The sequence below is a fragment of the Bolinopsis microptera genome, chromosome 1 (genome assembly GCF_026151205.1).
Source record: "Bolinopsis microptera isolate Bmic1 chromosome 1, MBARI_Bmic_1.0, whole genome shotgun sequence".
In the NCBI taxonomy this organism is placed as follows: Eukaryota; Metazoa; Ctenophora; class Tentaculata; order Lobata; family Bolinopsidae; genus Bolinopsis; species Bolinopsis microptera.
Window position 1 is genome coordinate 6,092,324 of NC_087072.1, and position 25,597 is coordinate 6,117,920.

Sequence of the window (25,597 nt, forward strand, 5' to 3'; positions counted from 1 at the left end):
TTTATGGCAAAAATCTAAACAAGCATGATAATATTTACATCAAAAGAAATGCCCGAACCATCCTTTTTTCAGTACGGGCAATTAAGGATAATCAGGATGCAACAATTAAAGGACATTTAATTAATATAATCAATAATCACGAGGAAAAACCAGAGATCTTTAAAAAAAGTAAGTTCTGGAAGTGAAATACTGTGTGGTGTATATATACACCGTTTTAAAAGTAAATACATCTGGATAATACTCTGCTAAAAGCATATTTTTCGAATTGTCATTCTTTTCGATTTGGGCCTGTTGCAGAGAATTTTTCCATGTTGACAACATTTAAAAGTTAGGTTCAACCACACCCAAACCATATAAATCTTGTTAAAAGGAAGAAACGTTTAAACGTTAAATTTCTTTTATCTTGAGCAAAATATGTACTTTTTGTTCATTTCCACAAACACAAATTCCAACACTAACAAAAAGAACTAAATGATAATGGTACAATCTTTACCTAGTTCTGATAAATCATTCGAGTAAACAAAAAACTCTGAGTATAGTCGCTCAAATGCTGCAGATCGAGTGACGACTGATCTATTTGATGTCACAGAGCAGAGCAGCGCCCCTCAAGGTCCAGTACTCGGGGTTCTGGCTCGTCTTCAACCTCATGTTGGTGATGTAGGTCAGGTCAGTACGCTGAGGCTTCTTGTAGACTGGACATTCGTACACCTGGGAAAGTGTCAGAGTCAGCAAATCATGTTTACTGGTCACACATTAACACAATACCTGCATTGCAATTAGAATTCCAACAAGACACCATCTTTGTATTCAACTATCAAACAAATCATGTTAACAATAACATCAGTCAACTTATCTAAATAAATCTAAAACTCACTCGTTGAGCCTTCTGTTCCTTGGTCATTTCATTGAGAGCGAACATGTGGACCACAGGGAGTGGTGTGAAGAGTACTTTGGGTGAAGGTTCAATAAGCCGCATTCCCCTCTTATCCCAACCAGCACCATCCAGTGACAGCCCGTATATGTACACTCCATCTTGGGGTGAACTGAAATACAAGAACCGTTATTCGACTGAAATGAAAATTTACCATAGGCATAAATGACTTGCTCATCAAGACAAAATTAAAGTCTAATGATTATTGGAAGGATGTGAAGTTGAAGGACGCATACCTGGAGACGTCCTCTTTGTTCATCTTTGTCATCTCGTTGAAGAGCTGCACCACATCCAGCGCCCAGCCCTTGTGAGCACGAGTAATCTCCTGTCTCATCGCAGTCAGGAAACCCTGCACACAATTATTATTAGAGCTGATGAGGCATTATTGTCTTCAATATCTAATCAGCGGGAATGATTATGCAATAATGTAATAAGTTAATATTATGTAATGATTAATTATTAATTAAAATGTAAACAACTGTGAGTAAATTACCTGAGGATTGAAAAATCCAGTGAGCCAGAACACGTTAGGTCTGGACTCGAATATCCATGACTTGAACTGCATATCTCTGTCCAGCAATTCGGTGAACCAGAAACCTAGAGTAGAACTGTCCCAGGATATCTTGGACCAGGTCTTGGGGACTCGAGCATCGAATATGTTGTCCAAAGCGTCTTTGAGAGAATCGCTCATAATGATTGTACCGTCGATAGCAAGTTGCAAATCTATCAAAGTTTGTTTCACAACTGTAATGACTTTCTGGATACGATCGATTTCTTGTCTAAGGAAAATGTTCATGGGCTGGAATACTCCGTATTTCATGAGTCTGGCCTTGACTTCGTGACTGACAAAGTTCTCTGGAACCTTCTCCAACATCTCTGCAGATAATCGGTAGACTAACTCCTCCCTTGTTTCACCTCCTCCAGTTCCTGCGTCTTTGGGCTGGATGTTGATGATCTTCTCGATGACAGTGTTGGCTGTATTACTCTGGTATGTGATGTCCGCGTTAGGATGCAGACCGAAGGCTTCTGGTGTGTCCACCTCGGGCAGTTCTTCGTTGATGTAGTTGAGATACTCGTCTACTTTAGCAAAGTTAGGGATTTTGTAGCCCTTGTAGAAGCAGAAGTTGTTGTTGAAGATGTTCTCGCCCATCCATGTCCTGGTGTAAGTATTCAGTAGGTGTTTGTCGAAGTCATCAGTGACACGACCACCATACTGAACCTCTGCTATCATGTAACGAATACAAACCCACGAGACACCTCTCTTAGGATCCATATCGTCCAGATGAGTCTGGACAACCTGAAGACTCGCGGTCAGATCAGACTGGTTAAACTCGTATGGAATGTTCCAACCTAGCGGTCCGAACTTTCTCCTTTCTTGGACTGTTGTGTGCAGGAAAGCAAGGTCGTACAACATTGGCTTCCATTGGAATGTACTGGAAATGTCAAGTTGCTCCTGAGTCATGTTGTTGTAGGTTCTGGAGAGACCTGCTTTAATACCCTGAGGCGGCTCATTGGTAAACTTGATACTGTGCTGTAAGAAGTTTATAGGGAACTCAGGATGAGGCTCTGTTGTCATCCATAGTCTGAAGTTAGGATTGATGGATTCGGCGGTTAGGACAGTTGCCAGTACCTCGTCCATGAACCCTAGACCCAGATGGCAGTTCTGAAGTAAGACCCAGCAACCATCCGCGAAACTCTGAGCTAGAATTCTTCTAGACGGTACCTCCTGACCTTGTCCCATAGAAATATCTCTGCACTCAGTCTTCTTCTTCTTGGCAAAGTTCTTGATGCTTTCAGTGGGATCTGATCCCATGCTCAGGAAACAGATCAGTGGGCATTTTGCGTGAGTCTCGTCATACAAGAGAGGATAGTTGAGAATAACTGCTTCAGTGAACTTCTTACCCACACTAGCGTTGACGTAGTGTCTTGCCTGAGGGATGATACGATCTGGACACCACGATCTGATCAGCAATAGTTTACTGAATGACTCATCAACATTGAACTTGTAGTCTGGGATGTCATTTTCTTCGGGAGCATCAGTATCGAACCAAGCCTTCCATGCTTTATCGTTCCTGGTGACTTGTCCGAGGATTTGAGAAAACCTCGTGAGCTTGCTCAATTGCACCAAGTTCAGCCAAGTCATATCCATGATCCACTTCTTGGGTTTGGGTTCTACAGAGTTCAGATCAAGAGCGGCACCACCCTTGAAGAAGGTTTGGAACTCTTCTCCTCGGAGTCGGCCACTGTTGAGATCGATGTTCAGGGAAAGCAGCATGGTGAACAGGAACCTATCCTCTTCGTAGAGACCTCTCATGGTGTACTTGAAGATAGCAAATGTCAAGTATTGGATGATAAACTTGATACGTTTAGCAGTGATCGGAGATTTGTCGGATCTTGCCAAACTGATATCAAACTCTATGAGGAACTGACGGAGCGATGTCTGGTACATGTTGTTTACCATGGACATACTGACAATCAGGAAATATAGAATACTTCCCCGAGTAGCCACTGGACGGTATTCCTCTCTTGCAGTGTTGATCTTTATCTCAGTTTCGGCAGCAGTGCTCAACTTTTCACTAACATCTTGGGCAGTTTTCTTGGTAACTTGGAGTACAACAATCAAGTCTTCGTCCTCTACCAGTGAGCCCTGGGTCTCGGTAAGACGCTTCAGTAAGTTATCCTCGAGATCCTGCATTCGCTTTTTGTTTGCATTGACTTCCTCCATAAGTTTGTTTCTCTCGCTCTCCAGCTCAGCTTTTTCAGTAAGGATGACACGACCCAACAGCTGATCTTCTAGACCCTTTTGTGTGACTGTGAAGTCAATGATACTGGTTCTGGCAGAGATCTCAGGCGTGTACACGGGATTGGGGAGCTTTGTGGTGATGTACATACGGAAACCGCTCATCACGTCACATTCTTTGTCACCCACTTTCACCTTGAAGGTTGAACCCTGTTTGATGAAGTTTTTTTCGAGAACGTTATCCAGCGCAGGGTCAAGTTCCTCCCCGACGTCTTCCAGCAAGAAGGGTCGACCTAGTGAAAGAGCGTCTTCAAGATGCGTTCTGAAGTATTTGTTGTTCATCTGTGAGACAGTAAGTTCATTTTCAGCCTCCTTCTTTTTAATCCAGATCGTAGCTTGACCTTGAGGATCAATAAGAAGTGGGTATCGAGTCGCTTTCGTTACAATAATACCATTTTCAACGGAGAGGTTATCAGTTGGAAGGCCTTGCAGGACCCACTCGCCTGCCGTTGCATTATCGACCAACATCTTTGTCAGATCGAGATCTTCTGAGAAGGGGATCTTGTTTCTCATGCACATAGTCTTCCAGTTCTTAACCAGGATGTCTCGGAACTCTTGGTTGAATGGACCAGAGTATGACAAGAAACCTGTACACAGAAGAGCATCTCCAACAAGTCGCTTGATTTGGTCACTAAAACGTAAACCAGCTTCAGTCCATCGAGTTTTCTCACCGGCCAGACCCTCAATAAGAGCAGTGGCATTGGTCATTTTTCGTCTTGTAGCCTCAGCGTCGTCCATCAACATCTGCTTGTGATTCACAGCAGCATCGAACTTCGCTTGTACCACGTCCAATTCCTTTTGCTTCTCATCCAACTGACCTTGCGCTTCAGCTAAATCAGTATTAGCGATCAGCAATCTACCTTCTTGGACAGCCAAGTTAGCCTTCAAGGGCAACACCTCCTTGTTGATACTGAAGAAGAAGGACATAGCTCGACACCAACTGAGAAGACCAGCAACATTGCCAGACACAGCCTTAGCTCTTTCAAGGTTGAAATCATCCGCGGCCAAATATGGTTCAAGCAACTCAACCACCTCATCATTGATCGTGTCTTTTGGGAATGTTAGAAGGTTATTCAAGAATTTAGTATCTCCCATTAACTTCAAGGCATCACCCCAACTTGTCATGATAAATCCAGGCTTCTCTGGATCCATCTGGGTCTTCGCTATAGACTTCTGGAAAAGAAGCAACACGGAATCCATAATACGCATGATCAAATGAGGTGGTTTACCGAGTTTACGGACAGTAGCGATGTCTCCCGCCTTGATGGTACTAAGAGCTTTTTCTGCTTCTTTAAGGGCGGGCGCTGCAGCAGCTAACTTCGTTGTAGCAACCAATTTGTCCTTTGAAATCTCGTCGACGATAGCTTGAGCTTTGTCCTTTACTTTCTGAACGGAAGCCTTTACTTTTTCAGCAGCTGTTGCGGAGACCGTCACCTCTCGCAACACAACGTCAGCCTCTTTACTGGCGACTGCTAAATCCTTTTCTTTCACTACCAACATTTCACTAAGCTCTGCAACACTCTGACTCGCTTCTAGCAACTTTGCCAAACCGGTTTCCATCCTTGAAGCCAAGATTTTAATTTCACTATATTTCTCAGTGTAGATAATCTTAAAACCGGCCAAGAAAGAAAGGTAAGATTTTGGAGTGACATGAGTCTGTCTCCTGAACCTATTGAAGTATTCAATACATGTCTCAGCAACCCCATCCTGAATTACACCCATACTCTGGATGATACTTAGTTTCACATCATCTGGGGTATCCATTTTGTATGTGCTCAAGAAGTGGTTAGAGACTTCCACGAGAGCCTCTTTAGGCCATCTCATGAACCAATCCATTGTGCAACCTGAGAAGAGACCGGGGAACTTGAGTGACCTGGTTCTGAACTTTTCGCCCACTGGAGAGAAACATAGTACCACGTGAAGGTTTTGTTTGACTCGGTTTATAAAGTATTCGTAGAGGTTTTCATTTGTAGGCGGATGTCTCGGCATCTCTTTCTTCATAACTGGTCCGAGTTCACCAAGAATTTCATCGATTTCGTCACGCTGGAACATGCCTGAAATCTCACCGGAAGCGATAAGATTGTTCATCGACTCAAGGAAGTTTTCGTCCTTAATCTCATTGTCAGTAAAGATAAAGGTGACGCCCTTACCCTTTACACCAGCTGATCGGTACAAGATTTTCAGATCATCTAGAAGATTCTGAGCGTTGTAAGTTCTGGACAAAGTAATCTGGAAGATTTCATATCCAGCGATGAAAGAAGCCAGTCTAGTCAGAGACTGTTTACCGGAACCACCTACACCCACCAACATAGCATGTCCAATGGGCATGGACAGAATTCTGGAGATACGAGCAAGATGTACGGCGGCATCCTTGAAGAACACAAGATCCATACCAGCACCTCTCACAGTCTCATTGTACATTTCTTGGTACGATTTTAGCTTGGTTGGTAGTTCGGTCTTGACATTAACTTGTTCGTAAATCTTTGGAGCCTCAAATTCAGCATCGTCCGGTTCTTCACCAGTTGGCTCTGGTGGCTCTCTCATGAAATCTGCAAAGAAGATGTCCTTATGGAGTTTTTCACCCATTTCAGTACCGAGTTCTTCGTTAACTATTCCGACCAAAGCGCTGTGAAGCCAATCACAATCTTTCTGGTTGGTAAACCGGTCACCAATTACTCTGTTCACTTCACCGTACCACAAGGCCAAGACTTTGTCTTGTGTGTCGATAACCTCAGCAGTGACTTTGAGAATTCCTTTCCAGATCCTACTAAGATCACGCAAGTTGAAGATGTAATGGAACTTGGCTGGGGTTGGAAGCAGCTTCTTCTTTACGCTTTGCCATAAAATCCTGGTGATGGGGACAAGATTTTTAGTCATAGCTCCAACTTCGGGAACGAAGTTCCTCGCTTCAGAGAAGTAGCCAGCAGCAATAGTATTGAAAATGAGATCCATACTGTTTTCAGAAGGAAGTGTACAATTAAATACACAGAACTGTCGCTTGAGCCGTTCAGGAATGTCATTTCTACCACCACCTGGGTGACTCATAGCAGCCATGATCTGAACATCAGCAATACTCGTGTAGTCACCCGGCTTCTCCAGATTGTAAAAACCTTTGTTCTCCATCAGCTGCCTGACGATCTCGTTGGTGATCTGATCACCCCACTCGTTGATGACAGGCATGTTCACATCATCAATGAACACTGTCATCTTCTTTCCTGCTGGAGGTCCGTATGTGCTTCCCATCCTCTTGTCGACGTAGCTCTCTACAGCACTCTGGAAAAGACCAGGAGTTGTGGCTGATGAGAAGTTCATGGCTTTGTACAGATGTTCGTCGGGATCGTACTTACCGCAGTATGCCTTGATGATGACAGTCTTGGCAGTACCACTTTCACCGATCAGCAACACTCCTTTGTTTTGTTTGGCGATGGTTGCAAGTAAGAACTCAGTGCATGTGTTATCAACATTAGGCACAAGAATAGAGTCGTATCTTGGGATACTATCTTGAGGATACATGTACTCTTCGACCTTGGCATCCCAATGAGCCCATTCTCCATCATCTGTAACGTAGTATTCAAATATTGTGGTGCCGGTAGCTGCATCGCATTTGGGCAAGCTCAGGCCACCCTTCTCTTCGAGGAAGTTTTGGAATTTAACCCTGTCTTCCAATTCAAGGATAGCACCCATACTCCACATAAGAGCAAACACATAAAGACGTTCCATGTTTGCATTGGACGGCTGTTTCGCTGCATCCTGTGGAGGCAGTAATCCATTGATGATGCTGATGAATTGTGCGACTAAAATACTCTCTAAGATGTCCATCTTCGGTTTTAGTGCGATCTCATAGAATTGGTATGTCTCTTCAAAGCAATGATCTATCAGATTTTTGAATACGTCAGACTGCATAGGAGTAAGACTACTAAGCCAAGCTCCTGTGAGCGGCGCAAAGTTCAATACGGAGGCAGACATGAACACCATACCGTTCCTGGACACAGTCGCTGGAGAAGCATTGTCGATGTTATGCACTTCAAAGATAATTTTGGCGTTTGGTGACATGGGAATTCGATCACCGTTGGCAAGTGTCAGTGTCTTGTTGTCGTCCAATACAGAGTTCAGATTTTCAATCCAGATAGCATCTACTGGACCATCAAGAATGAGCCAAACATACTCGGATTTCTTCATCTTTAAGGTCTTTCTCCAAAGAGTAGAGAAAATTCCATCTGTCCAATCGTTGGTCGATACATCTAATCTACCGAACATCTGAGGTGCAGTGATGGCTTTTGGATTCATTCTCATTTCTCGATGAGGTTGTCCCATCTGAGTCATGGATCTCATGAGAGCATAGATACAGCTGGTCTTTCCTGCACCAGAGGGTCCTAGTGTCATCATACCATGCCGTACTCGCTGAGTCTCATACAACTGAATAACTTTGAGCATCCATGGAGGATGATTTACGAGTCCCATCTCGCTGACCCTTTCCGAAATACATGCTTCCAGCTCCGGGTAACCGACAGTTGGCAGAACAAGCGATGGGAACAGATCGTCAATCAGTGACAAGAACAAGGGTTCATCTTCATCCACCAGTTTGGACAAGTTCATGTCTCTCATAACTTTCATCATGATGCTGTCTTCAGACATCTCTTTGTTGCTTCTCATGAAGGCTCCCATAGTCCTCAGCACAGACAAGATATTTCTTAGACCGAAATCATAATGGACTTGTTTTGACAGCTGCTCCTCACAGAGCTTGTAGAGAGTGAAGAACTTACCAGACAGCACCACGTTAGTCATGAAACCTACTGACGCAAGTTTTACTCTCATGATGATCTCACGATCTGGCACCATCATAGCCACTGTCCTGAAGTTAATCTTCAGATTTTCTGGCAACTCCTGTCGTCCGGCGTAACCGGGGTTCATCGTCAAGAAGAGACCAAACTCTGGATCTAGACTGACCACATCACCATCAGTGAAGATGAACTCCTTCTTACGTTCTTTCTTACAACTGAGGACAACAGCAATCTGCTGAGCAGCCACAGAAAGTACAGGAAGCTCGACACGATTGAACTCGTCAAAGCAACCCCAGCATCCAGATTGGGCGAGACCCTTGTAGATACGACCAAGACCACGGAAATCCATCTGATCGGAACAGTTGAACACAACCACAAACTTACCCAGACACCTTCCCATGTCTTTGACGGATTCAGTTTTACCTGTTCCAGCTGGACCAGCAGGGGCGGCTCCCAAACTCATGTGCAGAGCTTGAGCGATAGAAATGTAGCACCTGTCAGTGAGTGGGGTGATACAAAGACGATCAGTACAACCCAGGAACTCGTTCTGGTAGGAGAAATCGACATTGGTGATTGAGATCTGGCACACGTCATTGTCGTCGTCAAAGTAGAACCTACTCTGTTTGGTCCATTCGAAATCGCTGACAGATTTGACGTGCATTGCAACGAGATCATGGAAGATATCACGCTGATGCACGTGAATGGTGATATGGGTTTCGAATTTTGTTCTCTCCATTTTTGTTAGCTCACGTGTAGTGACCTCAATGAGCAGGTTTAGCATGTCCAAAAACTTCTGATCAGTAGCAGCCATGATCTTTTTGTCGCTTCGAGCTTGACTCATCGCAATTTCAGCTTCTTTGGTCCACAGCATTTGGAGACCAAGCAGACCTACTTGAGCTTGATAGTTGAACAAGAATTCTACAAGTTTGAAGTTAGGGTCCTGAAGAGCCATACTAGCAGTTCTGATGACAAAATGAACACACTCCTGGGCTGATTTCAAGAGAGCTCCAAGCCAGTTTTCAACATTACCTGAAGCCATGACAGAGGAGACAAGGTCCACCCTCTCACCCTCTTGTGATATGATCTCCAGGATCTTATCATAAACCTTCTCGTCGAATGTGACATACCTAACGTTATCAAACACAGATAGCAGATGGTTCTGGATGGTGTGGGAATCACTTGCTTGACCAAGGATCTCAAGTAGTGCAGGATCGGAAACGAAGAAGAACCTGGGGAACAACAGTCGTTTCTTCTCAAGATAACCAGTAAGAGACTTCTGACAGATCTCAAGCTGTTCCAGAAGATGGGGGAGTAGTTGAGCCAACATCTCGTCACCAACGCAGCACTGTACTACATTAGGATTCTCGTGAGCATAGGCCATGATCTTAGCCCAACTTTTGTCAATGTTAGCGAAACGTTTTGCCTCTTGGGGCAACTGCTTGGCAATATCACCGCCAACAAACACAGCCTCTAGGTAGATCCATAGATTCTGTACAAGGAGCCACTGCTCGATAATCTCTGTTGTTCCTGTCAGATTAGCTACCCACTTTTGGATGTTAGGTTTAAATGGAGCATTGTATCGATTACTAAGTAACGATCCTAGGACCATAAGAGAATCTTCCATCAGCGAGACGATCTCAGCGGTTTCATTACCCTTCAGTAGAAGTTCGCCGCGAGTCTTGAACATACCGAACGAGAACTCTTGAGTACTCCAATCAGCAATGACCTGTTTGAGTTTGCCCTCGATATCTCTCTCCTTGACTGCAGCTACACAGATGTCTTCAATGTCTTCTTTGAATTCAAGCAGTGGAGCCTTCATGATGTCTCTCAACTGGAAGGTCTCGGATTCGATATCAAACTTATATTTGGTGAGGTCTTCGATTCGAGTCCAATGGCGCTTCTCCATAGCCTTGTTAGCCATCATCTCCAACAGAGGACAACATTCATTGAAGTCGTCGATCTTTTTCTTCAGATCCAAGAATGCTTCCCAGTCTTTAAGACCCTTTGGCAACTTCCTGCATTTATTTTGGAAGTCTACAAGCTCACTCATGATTTGCTCAATGTCAACCTCATGCCAGAGGATGTCGTAATAACCGTTAACTGTGTTGATGACATCGTTGTAGAGGCCGTAGAGTTTCTGAAGCAGAGTAAGTTCTCGTTTGGTTTTGTGCAGCTCTGGATATTCTGTGACAGCCAAGCCGAACAGCTCTTCACCTCCAGAATATGTCTCATACTTCTGCCACATGTCGTCAAACTTAACTTGGAAGATGCTGACCCTCTCAGATGCTTCCTGTGGACTAATACCAAGTTCCATCGGTCCTTTCTGATCGTAATCCCCAATAAAGTCATCCACAGTATCTCTGTAAACAGTGATATTGGTGACGAGATCCTTACGGAAGTTGGGTTGGATTGTAAGAAGATGGTTTTGCACTTTATGTGACTGAGAAAGAACCTTAGTCCAACGATATTGCAAGGTGTCAACATTCTCAACCTCCTCCCTCATGACATGACAGTCATGACGTGACAACATAGCATACGCTTCCTCAACTGGTCCAATAGTCATATCTACCTTGATTTCAGCCTCACGCATTTTGGACAAGGCTGACATGGCATTTCGGACATCGTCTAAATCAGTGATATTACGACCAAGCTTCTTAGACATCTCACTGATGAACTCAATGAGATCGTTCATGTCTGTCTTAACCCTTTGGTTGAGGCATACTGCGTAAACGTTCTTCCAGTTGTCACACTCAGCTTTGAGTGCTACTCTTAGAGGTTCACTTCTCATAAGTATGGCACCGACTTGCTTGTCAGAACTCATTCCTACGATCTCAGCGCCTTCCTTCTCGTAGTAACTGATCTTTGCTTCAAATTCTGACAAAGTTGGATCGATCTTCAGGAACGCTTCCAGTTCCTTGTCCTTGTTGTCTTGCCAGAGGTAGTTGTAGTTAGAGAAACTAGAGAGAGCTGCGTTAACTTCCACAATAGTACTGTTCACAATCGTGTTCAGTATTATTACGACCTTCTGTATGTCTTTGTGTTCGCTGATTGCTTTCCAGAAAATTTTATGTCTACCATCTTCAGGATCTGGCTTGCCCCAGTCCTTGATCGTCTGGCATGCTTGTAGGAGCATTTGGACGGCCTTATTGAGGCACCCTTGAACGTCGTCAAGACTGGGCTTCATGACAGTTTGTGGGATAGCGAGACAAATGTCAGCTTTGAACAGAGGTGGTTTCGGCTCTTGGACTTGGTCACGGGATGACTTCATGAACTGATTAGCAGTTGAGATGATAAACCTTCTCCTGATGGCATCCAGAGAATTCCGGGTACATTTGACGAGAGCTTCAGTTGAGCGACTGTGGAAGTACTGATACACGTTGAAGACACAGCAGGGCAGGCACTCTGTACATCTGGTCTGATTCTTACCCTCTGGGCGGAGACACTTGTATTGGTCTTCCAAACCGACCAGCTCATATTCATTGTAATTCTGCTTCAAGTAACGTATGATATCGTGGAGCGAAATTTCGATAAGCTCCATCTGTCTTGCAAGTTTGGTGCACTTAGATTTTGTTTCCCTCTCAAACATATCAAGGAACTCGTCCACAGCGTACACATCATCTTGAGGAATTTCCACCAGAGGAGATGCAGAGATAGATGCCAGGACGTTTTCCAGCTGAACATCGTGCATATCACGTACTCTTCTCATCACTTTCTCCAGGTTGTTCAGCTCAACATAAATGTTCTTTGTGTAGCTGTCAAGATTCATGGAGGTCCACGACATGATAGATTTGCCAGGTTTGATGGCCTCGTCCACTCTGGATATAATCGGTCCCATCGCTCTCAGGAAGATCTTGGGAATACATTTGATGAGTGAGTCGTAGTCTGCCAAGATGGACTCAAGTCGTGTCCAGTTGTGTTTCATGGTGTAGATGTTGACTCGTAGAGACTTGGCAGCAGCAGGAACCTGAAATAGGAAAAAATAAATGTTCAGTACTTATTTTGTACCAGTTTACGATAATACAATAAGATGTACTTAGGTTAAAAATAATCACGCAGCAACAAGGAAGCTATTATATGAGTTTCAAGTTTCAACAATATTTCCTACAATTTCTTACATCAAGTTCCATGAGGATCATAATCCTAGTTTCTCTGAGTAGTTCCCACACGTGGGGGTCCATATTGACGTACAGTTTCTGTGTCTCAGGATGTTCAACCAACAGAGATGATTTGAGTCCTGTAATTGCCTTCTCCACAGCCTGGGTCCAACCTTGGTGGTATAGGACCTGTAGACGGAATGTTTATTGTTAGATTGTGTGTTAGTGCAAGTTTAATAGTAATTATCAAAGAGTTTTGATCAATTATATATAACCAGGTGATCTGGTTAAAGATGATGTTCAAGTCAATAATTTCATTTTCATTGGAATGACCGAATCTAAAGATTTATCAAGAATACCGCACCTCAAACTCAACAAGCACAGCCGCCATTCTGTTGAAGTTCTTGACAATCTTCCTTCCCTCAGCGGTGTTAACTATTCCTCGTTGAGTACCGAGAAGCTGCATGGGTTTGTCAATAACTTCATAGAGCTGTCTAGCCCACGCTATTCTACCGGAAATAGGAGGCATGTTTCGGGGGATTGGAGGGTTATCTTTCACCTTCTGGTACTGCTTTCTGATATTCTCTAGATCCCTGGTGAATGAATCTGTTATTTTTCTGAATTTACTTTACTTTAATATCTATTTACAACTTTAGAGCTTTTTATAATGAAATTGACTATAAGCTGCGTCTCATAAAACATGAAAATAACTTACTTTCCATAGGAGATGAGGCACTTGAACCATTTCTCCTCAAGGTCCAATTGAAGTTGAGGCATATCTTCAAACTTCTTTAACATCAGCAATGACTTCCAAGTCTGAAAATGTATAGCAGATTAGTTACTTATCTCGATTTGGATGACGGAATTTAGGTTAGCAACCCCGCAAAATATTCTACCCTATAGTCCAGTCGCGTTCAGAAAATTAGCGATATTACATAGATAGAACAGTAAGGCACAATAAAATATCCAAACAAACTAACACTTTCGTATCACTTATATGTTTTAAATATCCCCCTCCAAACTTACACTTGTTTGTCCCTCGACACACTTCTCCATGTGCTTTTGAAGTTTGGTCTGTATCAATTCTACAGCTCGCAGGAAGTCATCGTAATCAGTCTCAAATTCTTGTCTTCTGTGATCCAATATATCATAGTTCTTCTTCTTGGCCATTCCAACGACCGAAGTCCATTGCTTATTATGAGATTCCATTCCTTCGATCTTAGAGACAGCAAGGATGCTGAATCTATCCATCGTAAGAAGCATGTCTTGCACCTTCTCCATGCGGCGAGCAAAGATCTCAAACTTTCCGAAAATGTACTTTTCACTGAAATCAAACTGTTTGTCACTTGGACTCTCCTTCAGCTTTTCTTTGGTTCTTCTGAAACATGCCTGGTACTCCAAGTTGAGATTGAGGCAGTCTCCTATACGCTGCAGGGCTTGGTCTCTGGGAAGTTCCCATACCTTGCTCACATCTTTCAGGATGTAGTTCTTACACGCAGACACCATCTGGGGGAAATTATTGAGTTACACTTCAGCACTTGCGGTGAGGCAATCCATGTTAATAGGGTCAAAACTTCATAACTCAGATGCAGAAGTCTATTAGAAGGTACATAATGAATTGCAAAAACAAAAAATATATAAACCGACCTGATTTGTGACTTTGACGAAAAGACTAGTCATTCTCTCGGAGGTGTTGTAGTAGCGAGATATGGAGTTGATCATCCTGATAGCGTTGATCAGACCGGGAATACAGTCCAGCATCTCCACAGGGCTACACCTCTTCAAAGGTTTACAGAATTTCATCAGCGTGTACAGGTACTTGACGTTGTCCTTAGCCTCGTTTGCTGCGTCCGTTATCCGGGCATCCAGTGTCTTCCAGTGTTTGATTATCTTACTCTTGGCAGCAAACAGGATTCCAATTGTAGTTTTGCACGGTTGTGACTTGATTTGGTCGAGCAATCTGCGGAATATCAGTTTAAGTCACAAAAGTTCGAAATAACCTGATAAGTTTATTATAATTCTTAAATGATAGGCACGAGTATCAATGCCAGCAGCAGATAATCATTAGTTGGCAAAGTTGAACGACCCGTTTTAAACTCACGCATTGAAACTGGCCATCCTTTCCTTCCAGTAGACAAGCTCTGAGTTGGGTCCAGTATCATCAGCTTCTTTTCTCATTTGTTCGGACTGAGCTAGGACCTGCTCTATCTGCTTGCACCAACTGGCTACTATTCCCTCAAGTTGGGTCACCAGGTCAAAGTTACCAGCTGTGGAATATTCAGTGTTATTATTTGTAGAATCGTGTGTCAGATGGGTCTCCATTCGAGGAGGCTACAATCTGATCATTTAACGGGAAAAAAGTTCATGCGATTTCATTGACTGTTTTAATAACAATACTTCCCTATTCAAATTTCAATGACTACTGATGCTAACCTGTATTCTGGTATTGTTGAGGAGTTGTTAATCCCTGGATAGGGAGATCATCTGGCATCTTCAGTTTAACACTAGAAATGAAACTAGGGTTTCAGCGTTAGAATCGTCGGAATATACACACAGAAAACAAATACATAGATAAATTCCGTAGATAAATTTCATTAATCCATAGATTAATAGCCCAAATTTCAATCAAACTTAAACGATTATGTAACATTTCAAAAGTCGCGATCATAAACATTGAACTCACGTTTCTGACAGATTGGCTTTGGCAGATTCTAGAAGTTTAGAGAAATCTTCCAACCCGGTAATAAAGTTTCCGACAATAGCACCGCTCCCGTTATTAGAGAGCTTACCCCAGTCTTTATTTTTTAGCAAGAGTGGGATAACTAAACTGTCCAACATGGTCCTGACTGCTGTCAGAAGATCTCCGTCGGGGGACTCTACTGTTCCGAAGAACACGTCCTGGTGGGGGAATTTACCGTGAAATGTGTGTTCGGTCAGGTACCGTTAATCGTGAGATAAGAATTTTACAAGCTTAAGATAATGGTTTTAAAATATATCATCGTGAAATCACAGTTAATCCCTTCCCACGGGAAAGACGAAATGTAGAACGTATTGAACAACTTACTCGGTCCATGAATTTGTCGATAACCTCCTTATCATTGGTAATTCTGAAGAAGTAAGTACAAGTTCCAACAAGTTTGACATCTTCTCCGCTAGTAACCAACAGCTTCTGGGAGCCCTTTTTCTCCTTCCCATCAGCGTCCCTGTCGTGCGTTTGGAACACCAACAAAACTCGTGATCCGTTCTCTTTGAAGAAGTTCTCGAATAGTGTGAACTGAAAGGCGACCAGTTAAATTAGAACCGAAGCTTAGCTAGCTTAAATTAGCTTAGCTAGCTAGCTAGAAATTCATGTCATGGTAAATGCTTGCAATAAAACTTTTTACTCACAATTGCGTAAGATTTTTCGCGCGCGGATAGATGAATCCGCAGAGTGGAACTAGTTTGTGAGTTTGTCTCACCTTTCGATTAGATAAGCTTAATAATTAGTTCATTATATTTACATACCGAAATATTAATTTAGAGGGTGATAGCTTTTAAATGTCGCAGCTGACTGATAATTTAGTACTTTCTTTACGGAAAGTAGAAGAATGCACTAAATTGAAACTTTGATTATTTTATGAATCTATAACTGGCCACATCTATTCTAGGTTCAATATTGGTGGATCCTCTAAGAATGCTCAAAACTGTCGCATATCGATTTTCATTAAAATTGAACAAAAAATGGTTAAGTTGCCGATATTGATGAATGTATGAAGAGCCAAGGATTACCTCAGGGACTGGATTCCGGATTCAACGAGCTAAGCTTCACAAGAAAAGATATCATTGAAGCATTAGGAGAACTGGATCCCTATTCAGCCGCACCTGACGGAGAGATTCCTGCTAGGATACTCACAGCCTGCAAAGAACAACTTGCAGACCCGCTAACACTCCTCTGGCAGGAATCGTTCAGCAGTGGGTATATACCAGCGGAATTAAAGACCCAATATATCACCCCTATCTATAAGAAGGGGGACAGAACGGACCCAGCAAACTATAGACCAGTGTCTTTAACCTCGCACATCATAAAGACATTTGAGCGTGTAATCAGAAAAAACCTGGTTCGTCATTTGGAAGAGAACATGATGATCAATACGAACCAGCATGGGTTCAGAAAAAAGAGGAGTTGCATGACGCAGCTTCTCAGTCACATCGAACAGATCTACAAATCACTCAACAATGATGAAGAAGTTGATGTGATTTACCTCGACTTTGCCAAAGCTTTTGACAAGGTCGACCATGCAGTGCTGCTAGCCAAGCTTGGTCGATACGGAATTGGTGGTCAGGCTTTAAGGTGGATCAAAGAGTTTTTGCTAAACAGAAAACAAACAGTCGTTGTTGAAGGTCGCAAATCATCCTTCCAGCCAGTGGCAAGTGGGGTGCCACAAGGGACAGTCCTAGGACCGATCCTATTTATCCTGTACATCAACGATCTGTTGAACAGCATTAGCTATAGTAACGGATTCAGCTTTGCAGACGACACAACGCTGATTGGGGCTATCCGAGGAATGAGTAGTGTGGAGTTACTGCAAGATGATCTCAACATAGTCATCGAGTGGTCACGTGTTAACAACATGGAGCTACACGAACAGAAGTTTGAGGTTGTAAACTACCCCCTGAATGGATCAAAAGCTCTAAGAGAGCTCCCGTTCTACCCAGAGACTGTTGAGTATACTACACCAAAAGGACACACAATATCACCACAGGAAACTGTCAGAGACCTTGGAGTGTATGTTAGCAGCAGTAGGTCATGGGGTCCTCACATTGAGAAGACAGTTCAAGGAGCTAGAAAAATGGCGGCTTGGACATTGAGTGCCTTTAGAGACCGGTCACAAGTAGTCATGCTGACTTTATACAAAAGCATGGTTCGCTCCAAGCTAGAGTACTGCTGTCCAGTCTGGAACCCTACAAAAGTCACAGAGATACAAAAGCTGGAGACTGTACAGAGATCCTTTACTAGAAAGATATCTGGCTGCCGTGATCTCCAGTACTGGGACAGGCTGAAGAAGCTTAAGTTGATGTCCCTTCAGAGGCGGAGAGAGCGTTATTCTATTATTCATGTATGGAAAATTCTTAATGAACATGCTCCGAACGATACGGGCTTCGAGTTCAAGTCTCATCAAAGGCATGGTATTAAGGCAGAGATCCCAGCCATGAACAAAAACGCACAGTTGTCGGTAAGAACAGATTACGACAACAGCTTTAGAGTTAGAGCAGCTCAGCTCTTCAACGTGCTCCCATCGGAGCTCCGGAGTATCACATTGCTAGACAGTTTCAAAGTTGGTCTAGGCAGATTTATGGAACAGTACCCAGACACACCACCGGTTCCGGGATACACTCCGACAAACGATAACTCAATGCTGAGCTGGAGGAGGACGCACTCGATGCAGTTGTCCTGAGCACGCCCTGCCAAACTCACCAAAACGTACCAAAACGTACGTAAGTTATATTATGAGTAGTAAAGCATAAGCCGCAAACTCTCTGTAATCTTAAATCTATGCCGAGCTATACCTGTAAGGGTACCTGTTATAAGTTCAAGAAACTTCCTAGGATACCCCTTTAGTGCATACTGTAAACATAGTACTATTACTATTACTATTACTATTACTATTACTATTACTATTACTATTACTATTACTATTACTATTACTATTACTATTACTATTACTATTACTATTACTATTACTATTACTATTACTATTACTATTACTATTACTATTACTATTACTATTACTATTACTATTACTATTACTATTACTATTACTATTACTATTACTATTACTATTACTATTACTATTACTCAATATATTTTAACAAATACGTTTGTTAAAATTTTGCCAAAAAGCAAGGCAATCTGTATATGAATAGACTTACTTTACTCAATCCCTGATAATGCGTATTGCGTAACCTATTTTAGTCTTCAATTTACAGAATTGACTAAGCATTGTATTTTGCGCACATATAAAATCAAAAGTTTATAACTAAAAACACCTAAAATCGAATAAAAAAACTGAAACAAAATCCTTAGAAATAGACAAGAAACTTACATCTGAATCTAAGATTTGGTCTTCAACAACATCTTGAGGTAAGTCACAGTAATCAGCTATCTTATCAAATAACCATCCATGTCGAGCGTCAATCTGTTGGGTCATAATCTCATAAAATCAACTACACTAGAGCACTAGTTGCAACTACAATAGCAACAAGAGAGACGTTTTAAATCGTACAACGCGGGTAAAGGGCTTGATTTGAGTTGAACTGATAAGAGTTTGGGAGAAGGTGTATCAGCTATAGACCATCACTAAGATATTAATTAATCAGTAGGAGATATGGTTCAAGGTGGGCATAAATATCAATCAATAGTTGCTATATCGGTCAATCACAGCTCAAATAAGTCTTGTCGATTAAATTAAAATGATATATTGAAGCACTGGCTATCGCGATAATAAGCAACCCACGTCTCAAATTTGTGGGAACTTACATAAAAGGAATATATATAATACCTGTTGTCGCTTAATATCCCGGCTAGCTTTAGTAGCCTTCATTAAGTCCTTGACGACATCTCCGGTGATCACAGACTTTCGTTGCTGAAATGAACCACGTTAGTTGTACATACTACCACTAATACTGGTAATGAACTGCGTTCTTAGTCGCTGCAAACCTGTGTTCACACCGTACTTCAACTGATCTGTTATTCATTTCAGTGATGGATAATGGATAATGAATATTATGCAGTCAAGTTGGCCCTGGTTGTTCGGTGTTATGCCTAGCAACAGTTTATTGGGATATTCTAGAACGTCCGGCAATCGCATACCTAATCACCAAACAAATTATGGTAACCATAGCAACAAGATTACCAATACCCAAGTTCTAGGGTGAGATTCACGTCCCCTATCGCCCAGTTTGTAAGAGTGAAGTGGACCTTGTGGATGGTAACAACAACTGGTATCAAGTACCAGTAGTAGTTGAAGTAACAGGAGTTATATTTCTAATTGATTTACCGGTGGTATCCAACTGGAACTATACATTAAGCAATCTGTATTATACAGTCGTTCATGTGTAACATAGAATGTTACGGAAATACTACACTGAGCCAGTAGAAAAACAGCAGGTTTTCAAAAAACCAGGCGTGATAATGAGGAACTTACAAATTTAGGAGGAGCTATAACGGAGATACGAGATGATACAGGGAGGGGGGATATAGTGTCCACTGGAGGCTTAACGCGGGGAGGTGGCTCCATTATCGACACCTTCTTCGGCTCTTTCTTCTCTTTATTTTCGGAGATTGACACTTTCTTCTCCTTCTTCTCTTTGTTCTCTGATATTGACGCCTTCCTATCTTTCTTCGCTGACGTCGACATCTTCTTTTCCGACTTCGCTGACATGTGGCTCAGATTCAAGAGTCGTGCACCCAACTATTCATTTGTAGGACTTGATAAGAAGTAAAGTTGAGAAACACATAACTTATAGAAACTTGGCTGAGCGATAGAATGAATACGTCAAACGAAACCTACCAACTCTACGACAGAGGTCACCGAAAAAAGGATTGACAAATGACAAGCCTAATGTAATGATGGAAATGAAAGGGTCAGCAGGAGACAAAGTGAGTACAAGGAATAGTGATTATAATGATGGTGGGATTATAAAGCTCCACCATATACAATAAAATCAAGGAACCGTCAAGTTGATCGCGGCTCCCGTTCCGTTACTCCGTTATCAATCAACTATTTAGTGGCATTTAGTTGCCATAGCGCCCCAAACAGGCGTCAGGCATTTATCTTTAATCAACATTGAACAATATATCCCCCAATATAATTCACCACACATATTACTGATACTATAATTCCGATTCTCCAGAATGTGGATATCACTGAACCTCTCATCTACTTGTACTTAAATCTCCGTTACAAAATACAAGTTACGTCACGTTGTTACAGCTGATCTGGTTATGTAATTTGTGACGGGAACACAGTATCAAGCTGTATGTCGTTGCTTGGTCTGGATACAGGTTGCCATGGTAACACGGTAAATACACATAACAAGCTGGTAAATAATGATTATGTAGTGATTGTCCCAGCTTCAAGATATTATAGTGTCCGTGCACTGTACTGTCAATAAACCAACAAACACTTTACAAGTGAAGAAATTACTGTTTCAGAAGGTATAACTCTCGTTACTAGTATTTAGGCGGAATACTGTGGATGTTAATTGGTGATTAAAGTTCTTAACTGTGATGTAGGTTATAAAGCACTGATCTCTAGAGAGGACGTAGTTAATAGAGGAACAATTATCAGCAGTCTAACGAAGTAACGAGATGTAATATCGAAATTGTATTGGACAGCTGATTAGTGGCATTAGATTAAGAAAGTTAGTAGCCTAGAGAGAATAAAATAGTAATTGCCCTAACTTGCATTAGCCGTATTAAGAGTCGCAAAACTATAGTTATATTTACTGTACCACCCACTACCATTACACACAAATAACACCCTGTCTTGGCGTCCTTCATGAAGTTAGGGGCCGTTATACAAATTATAATTATAACACTAATGGCCGTGTTCCAAATAAGACGACGAGGCGGCGAATGAAAGCCCAAAAGCAGAAGTAAACATCGAGAGAATATTCAAGAGAACGGGGAGTTCAAAAAGCTTAAGTGGAACAATGTTAAGACATTTAGAACCCGTTTAAACGGCATTTATTGGCAGTTAAAGCGCTCGACATGTAACTGTTACATCAGTTCATTGTGTAGAGGTTAGGTTTGGTCGCCAGATTTACGGGTGTAGAAGTTGAGGAATGTAACTTGATAGTAAAATACTCACCCCTGATTTAGTGACGGACTTGACAGACTTGACAGGCTCTGGAACCAGCTCGATGAGCGCTGGGACAGGCTCTGGGACAAGCTCTGGAAGCTTGAGAAGCTCTGGGACAGGCTCTGGGACCGGCTTGACAGGCTCAACAAGTTTTGGGAGCTTGACAAGCTCTGGTTCAAGAGCAGACATATACAACAACTACACGAACAAACAAACAGACATTTCGAAATGCTGATTATTTAAAAGTGGAATACCTACGTACAAAATATTCTGAGTACCATCACTTTATTACTTTACACAAATTTGTTACCATGGCAACGTGCTCCTGTTCCCCTAACACGAATGATATGTTTACTATTTCACTATCTGGAGCTATGTTAACTGATTTAAAAACCTGCAGGTCCTTTATATAAGCGTTTTAAGTGTATTACTAGAGTACAGTGAAGCTTCACCAGAACTGCCAGGTAACAACACGAGACCTCACTTATCAGTGACAATTGGCGGTTACAAAATTCAGAGACTGTTACGGGACGGGAAACCAAAGATGAAACAAAGAATAAGGAACGGTAACGAATAATGGGGGAGTAAACTGGACTATAAAAGCAGCGAAACTCCGGCTGTGTTACTAAGGATGTGCCCTGGCCCAGAGTCTAATTCTTCGTGGTGTCCTGGTGACCAAACTGCCTTTTATTTAATCCAATTAGACGACTTATCATACTAGGTATAAGGGAATATATTCTGAAAGCTGAACTTGCACAAAACAAATCGATTGTCTGGCTGGCCTTGCAATATTTAGTTTACCAATTGTGTAGGGTGGTGTCAAATAACAGTTGCCCTGGTTACAGCGGAATGATAAATAAGTATATCCCCCATTTGTAAGTTTACCAACGTTTATTGGGTTATTAGTCGGGCGGCCTGATTCAATAAATCAAAGGACTTTATTAGACAAATCCTGGTTATTCTATTTAACCTACTCAATGTCTGATTAAAGGACAAAGTCGCATAATGAGCCCTGGAATGGGCAATAATAGAGTTCTTGAAGGGATGAAAATTGAACTCATATTAACCAGAACATCGAATTATCGTGTGCAAGTACGCAGATGTTATCGAGATAACTAATCTTTGTAATTGATTAAAGAAACAAAAGTTACTTACAGTGGTGGTTGCACCCTTTTGAACATTAGCGGCTCTGTTACCGATTGTTCGTCTCTGGTATCTTCGACCTGTAGTCGGCAACCCTGGCCCTGTCAAGATTGGATGTGAACTGTGGTCATTTGAAATGCAGCATTAATCGAATAAGTACCGGTCATGATGTTGGGAACTGTTGTCAAACTGAGTCAAGAGAGAATTAAAACTTATTAAATCAATTTATAAAGGAAGAAGAGTACTTACGTCCGCTGCTACGTTGCGAGTCGGACATGGCTCAGTAGTTCCGATGTCTTTGTTTGAGGATTCTGCTCTCTTGCTTTTCGAACATGCAATCCTAACACAATAATATAACGTTTAGAGAATACGGTATGATTGACAGTTTGATTGTAACAGATCAAAGCCCAACCCAAGCGGCCCCCATGGGACACTGTTTTAGTCGTGCAATCGGTAACTAATGATAGCGTAGAGGGGGTCTAAATCATTTTCCTAGCCATCAACTGGGAACTCTAATCGGCAAAATCCTATGACAACATAGTCTGATTAGACAGCAATACAACTGATCCTACAACTTAACTTTATAATGACCACTTGTCAAGAGTAAGTCCTGGTGTAATGACAAACGTTCAGAAGTCACTATATTCAACACGTAAGCAAAAAGTCTAATAAAAAACTAAGCAATATATTTCGCGATCAGCTTGAGCAGAAAGCTGACATGCAATATACAGCATTGTCATGGCGACTGCACAACTGTTATCATGTAAAACAAGTCACATGATAGGGTGTCATGTGACTTTAGATTTATTGCAAGTAGATTTTAAGACGGCAATGTGCATGTTTTGATATGCAAATTTCATGGCTGACGGAGCTACTTGGGTCTAGGTTCCAATAGTTTATGTTTACTTCAAACACTATGTTGGAGGCTTGTACTTTATCAACAAACCAAATAATTATACATTTTATTAAGAACTCGTACTACAACCCGCAGAAACCAGTGCATTAATTAGTCAGTTTTATTCTGTCGCAGTCTTCATAATATATGTAACAATTACCACAGTGTTCGAGCTTTCCATTTAGAATTAAAACAAGTCTGTATGCGACAGACTTTAAAAATAGACTTTAGAATATCACCGGAGAGGGGTAGTGACTAGTGACAATCCCCACTATTTTTAGTGATATTCTACTGCTCCCTTACATTTCATCCCGATTACCACAAACTTAGATTTATCAACTTAAACGAAGTCAAATCTGTTTTGCAATAGTTTTTATGATTTTGGATTTTTTTAAAAGTAATAATAATACAAATTATTTTGAGGATTCTGGAGTTCGTTACAATACAATAATTTGTTATTCATGTGGGATTCCTCGCTCATTCTCACCCACTGCTTTGAAGAGTCATTACTCTTACTTCAAAGGTATTTTACACGATTTTTTATGAAGATTTGAGGTGTTTGATATTTTAATCGATTTCACGGCGAAGACTATATTTTAGTAGTTATCGTGATATATCATGAAGTATGAACACATGATTTTTCGCCCACAATACTATTCGTCTTCAAAATGATTGAAGGGGTGTTCCCTGTTTCATATTAGTATAATAATCTTTATATTATTAGCTTTATATTACTGCTTTGTAATGATATATCTGTTCTCGAGTTCGAGTAAATCTTCAGTAAAAGTAAAACTCATTAATCAGGAATTCGATCGCAGTATCAACTTTCAAACCAGATGGATTCCCTGGGTTAATTTGTTCAAAGAACTGAATTATTTGTGTAAATAAACTTTGAGTAAATTTATCCAATAAAATAGATACCAGCTAGCAATTTTACAAATTTCGATTCTGGATGCCAAAGATACATTTTAAGCTTGTAACTGTGAGTCATAACGGTTGAACCGTCAAGAAGATCACTTTCACGCCTACTCTCGACCTTTGTCCCTTAAAATAGTTCCAAAACTTCCGAGCAGTTTCACAAATAATCTCCCGAAAACTTGTGATCGTAAAGATGTAAATGAGTGGATTAGCAGCGTAATTAAGATAAAGCAAGTTGTGTGAGATCTGATAAAGCAGATGAAACCAGCCAGGAAACTTGGTCTCGTCAACCAAAACAGTTTGGGTAACCGCAGTAACAGCATAAGGGAGGTAGGATACTGTAAACACAGTTGAAACAAGAAGTAGGGTTCTGATTGTCTGTTTCTGGACACCTCTGACCCGGTGTATGTGGCAAAACAGGAGGATAGTGGTTACCACTATGACGAAGAGGGGGATAAGGATCACTATAACTGTTGTCGTGACAACCATGATCCATCTGACTATATTGTCTGTGTATACCGGCATACATTCATAAGTCAGATGCTGGTATGTCATGTCTAGATTGCTCGTGCCAAGCAGAAAAGCTGTTTTTGTGAAGCTGAGGGAGATGGATACAAACCAAATAGTGGCAACAATCACGTGACCATACCTGGCAGATCTAAATTTAGCTCTGAGAGGTGATTTCAGTGTCACCAACTTGTTGATATTTAGAAAACACAGCAGATAGACATCAGCGGAAATAAAGCAGTATCCAGTGTACAACAAAACAACACACCATCGTTCATTAAACGATTCGTTTACCGCCATAATGCTGCCCAAAACTGACATCATGTAGATTGAATACCCAATATCTGCCACTGATAGGTTCCTGATTATAATGACTGAAGTTTTGTCAAGTTTTATTCTACCACTTCTACATATCATCAGCACAAGTATGTTTCCAATCACATCAAGTAGGATCGCAACAAGTGTCCAAGCTCCCATGAGGTATCTGATGTGATCTGGAGATCTCGGTAGGTATCCTAGCTTTTCACCTGTTGTTCCCGCTTTCATCTTACGAAATTTGCAAAAGATAACGCAATTTTTGATCAATATTCAATTGATAAAAACAAACTAGCCTGCAAGCTCATGTAAGCTTAAGGAGATGAGGATCTAAAAGGATACTCTAAAGTGAAACTAAGAGGAGCAACTG

The 25,597-nt window shown here is 41.6% G+C and overlaps 1 protein-coding gene across 3 annotated transcripts; it reads right to left on the bottom strand.

Moving 5' to 3' along the window:
• On the bottom strand, window positions 1-23,906 carry LOC134826299 (dynein axonemal heavy chain 5-like). Of its 3 annotated transcripts, none has more exons than XM_063838647.1 (18): window positions 23,897-23,906; window positions 22,842-22,934; window positions 22,605-22,693; window positions 19,146-19,229; window positions 18,690-18,782; window positions 15,671-15,880; window positions 15,290-15,504; window positions 15,040-15,110; window positions 14,708-14,873; window positions 14,254-14,566; window positions 13,633-14,112; window positions 13,322-13,422; window positions 12,971-13,199; window positions 12,628-12,795; window positions 1,425-12,476; window positions 1,168-1,280; window positions 875-1,043; window positions 1-708 (listed from the first exon to the last, which is right to left on the bottom strand). In XM_063838647.1, the coding sequence occupies exons 2-18, from the start codon at window positions 22,867-22,869 to the stop codon at window positions 574-576; spliced, it is 13,716 nt and encodes a 4,571-aa protein (XP_063694717.1). In that variant the 5' UTR covers window positions 22,870-22,934; window positions 23,897-23,906; the 3' UTR covers window positions 1-573. The 3 variants fall into 3 exon arrangements, with proteins under 3 accessions (XP_063694717.1, XP_063694709.1, XP_063694702.1); XM_063838639.1 differs by having other exon boundaries at window positions 15,040-15,122; XM_063838632.1 differs by lacking the exons at window positions 22,605-22,693; window positions 22,842-22,934; window positions 23,897-23,906 and adding an exon at window positions 19,791-20,075 and having other exon boundaries at window positions 15,040-15,122.
• Between the last annotated feature and the right edge of the window lie 1,691 nt (window positions 23,907-25,597).

Coding starts and splice junctions, on each gene's coding strand:
- LOC134826299 (XM_063838632.1), bottom strand. CDS start 20,027: ATGTCAGCGAAGTCGGAAAAGAAGATGTCGACGTCAGCGAAGAAAGAT. Junction 19,230..19,790: donor TTATAGCTCCTCCTAAATTT/GTAAGTTCCTCA, acceptor GGTTCATTTCAG/CAACGAAAGTCTGTGATCAC. Junction 1,044..1,167: donor AACAAAGAGGACGTCTCCAG/GTATGCGTCCTT, acceptor CTTGTATTTCAG/TTCACCCCAAGATGGAGTGT.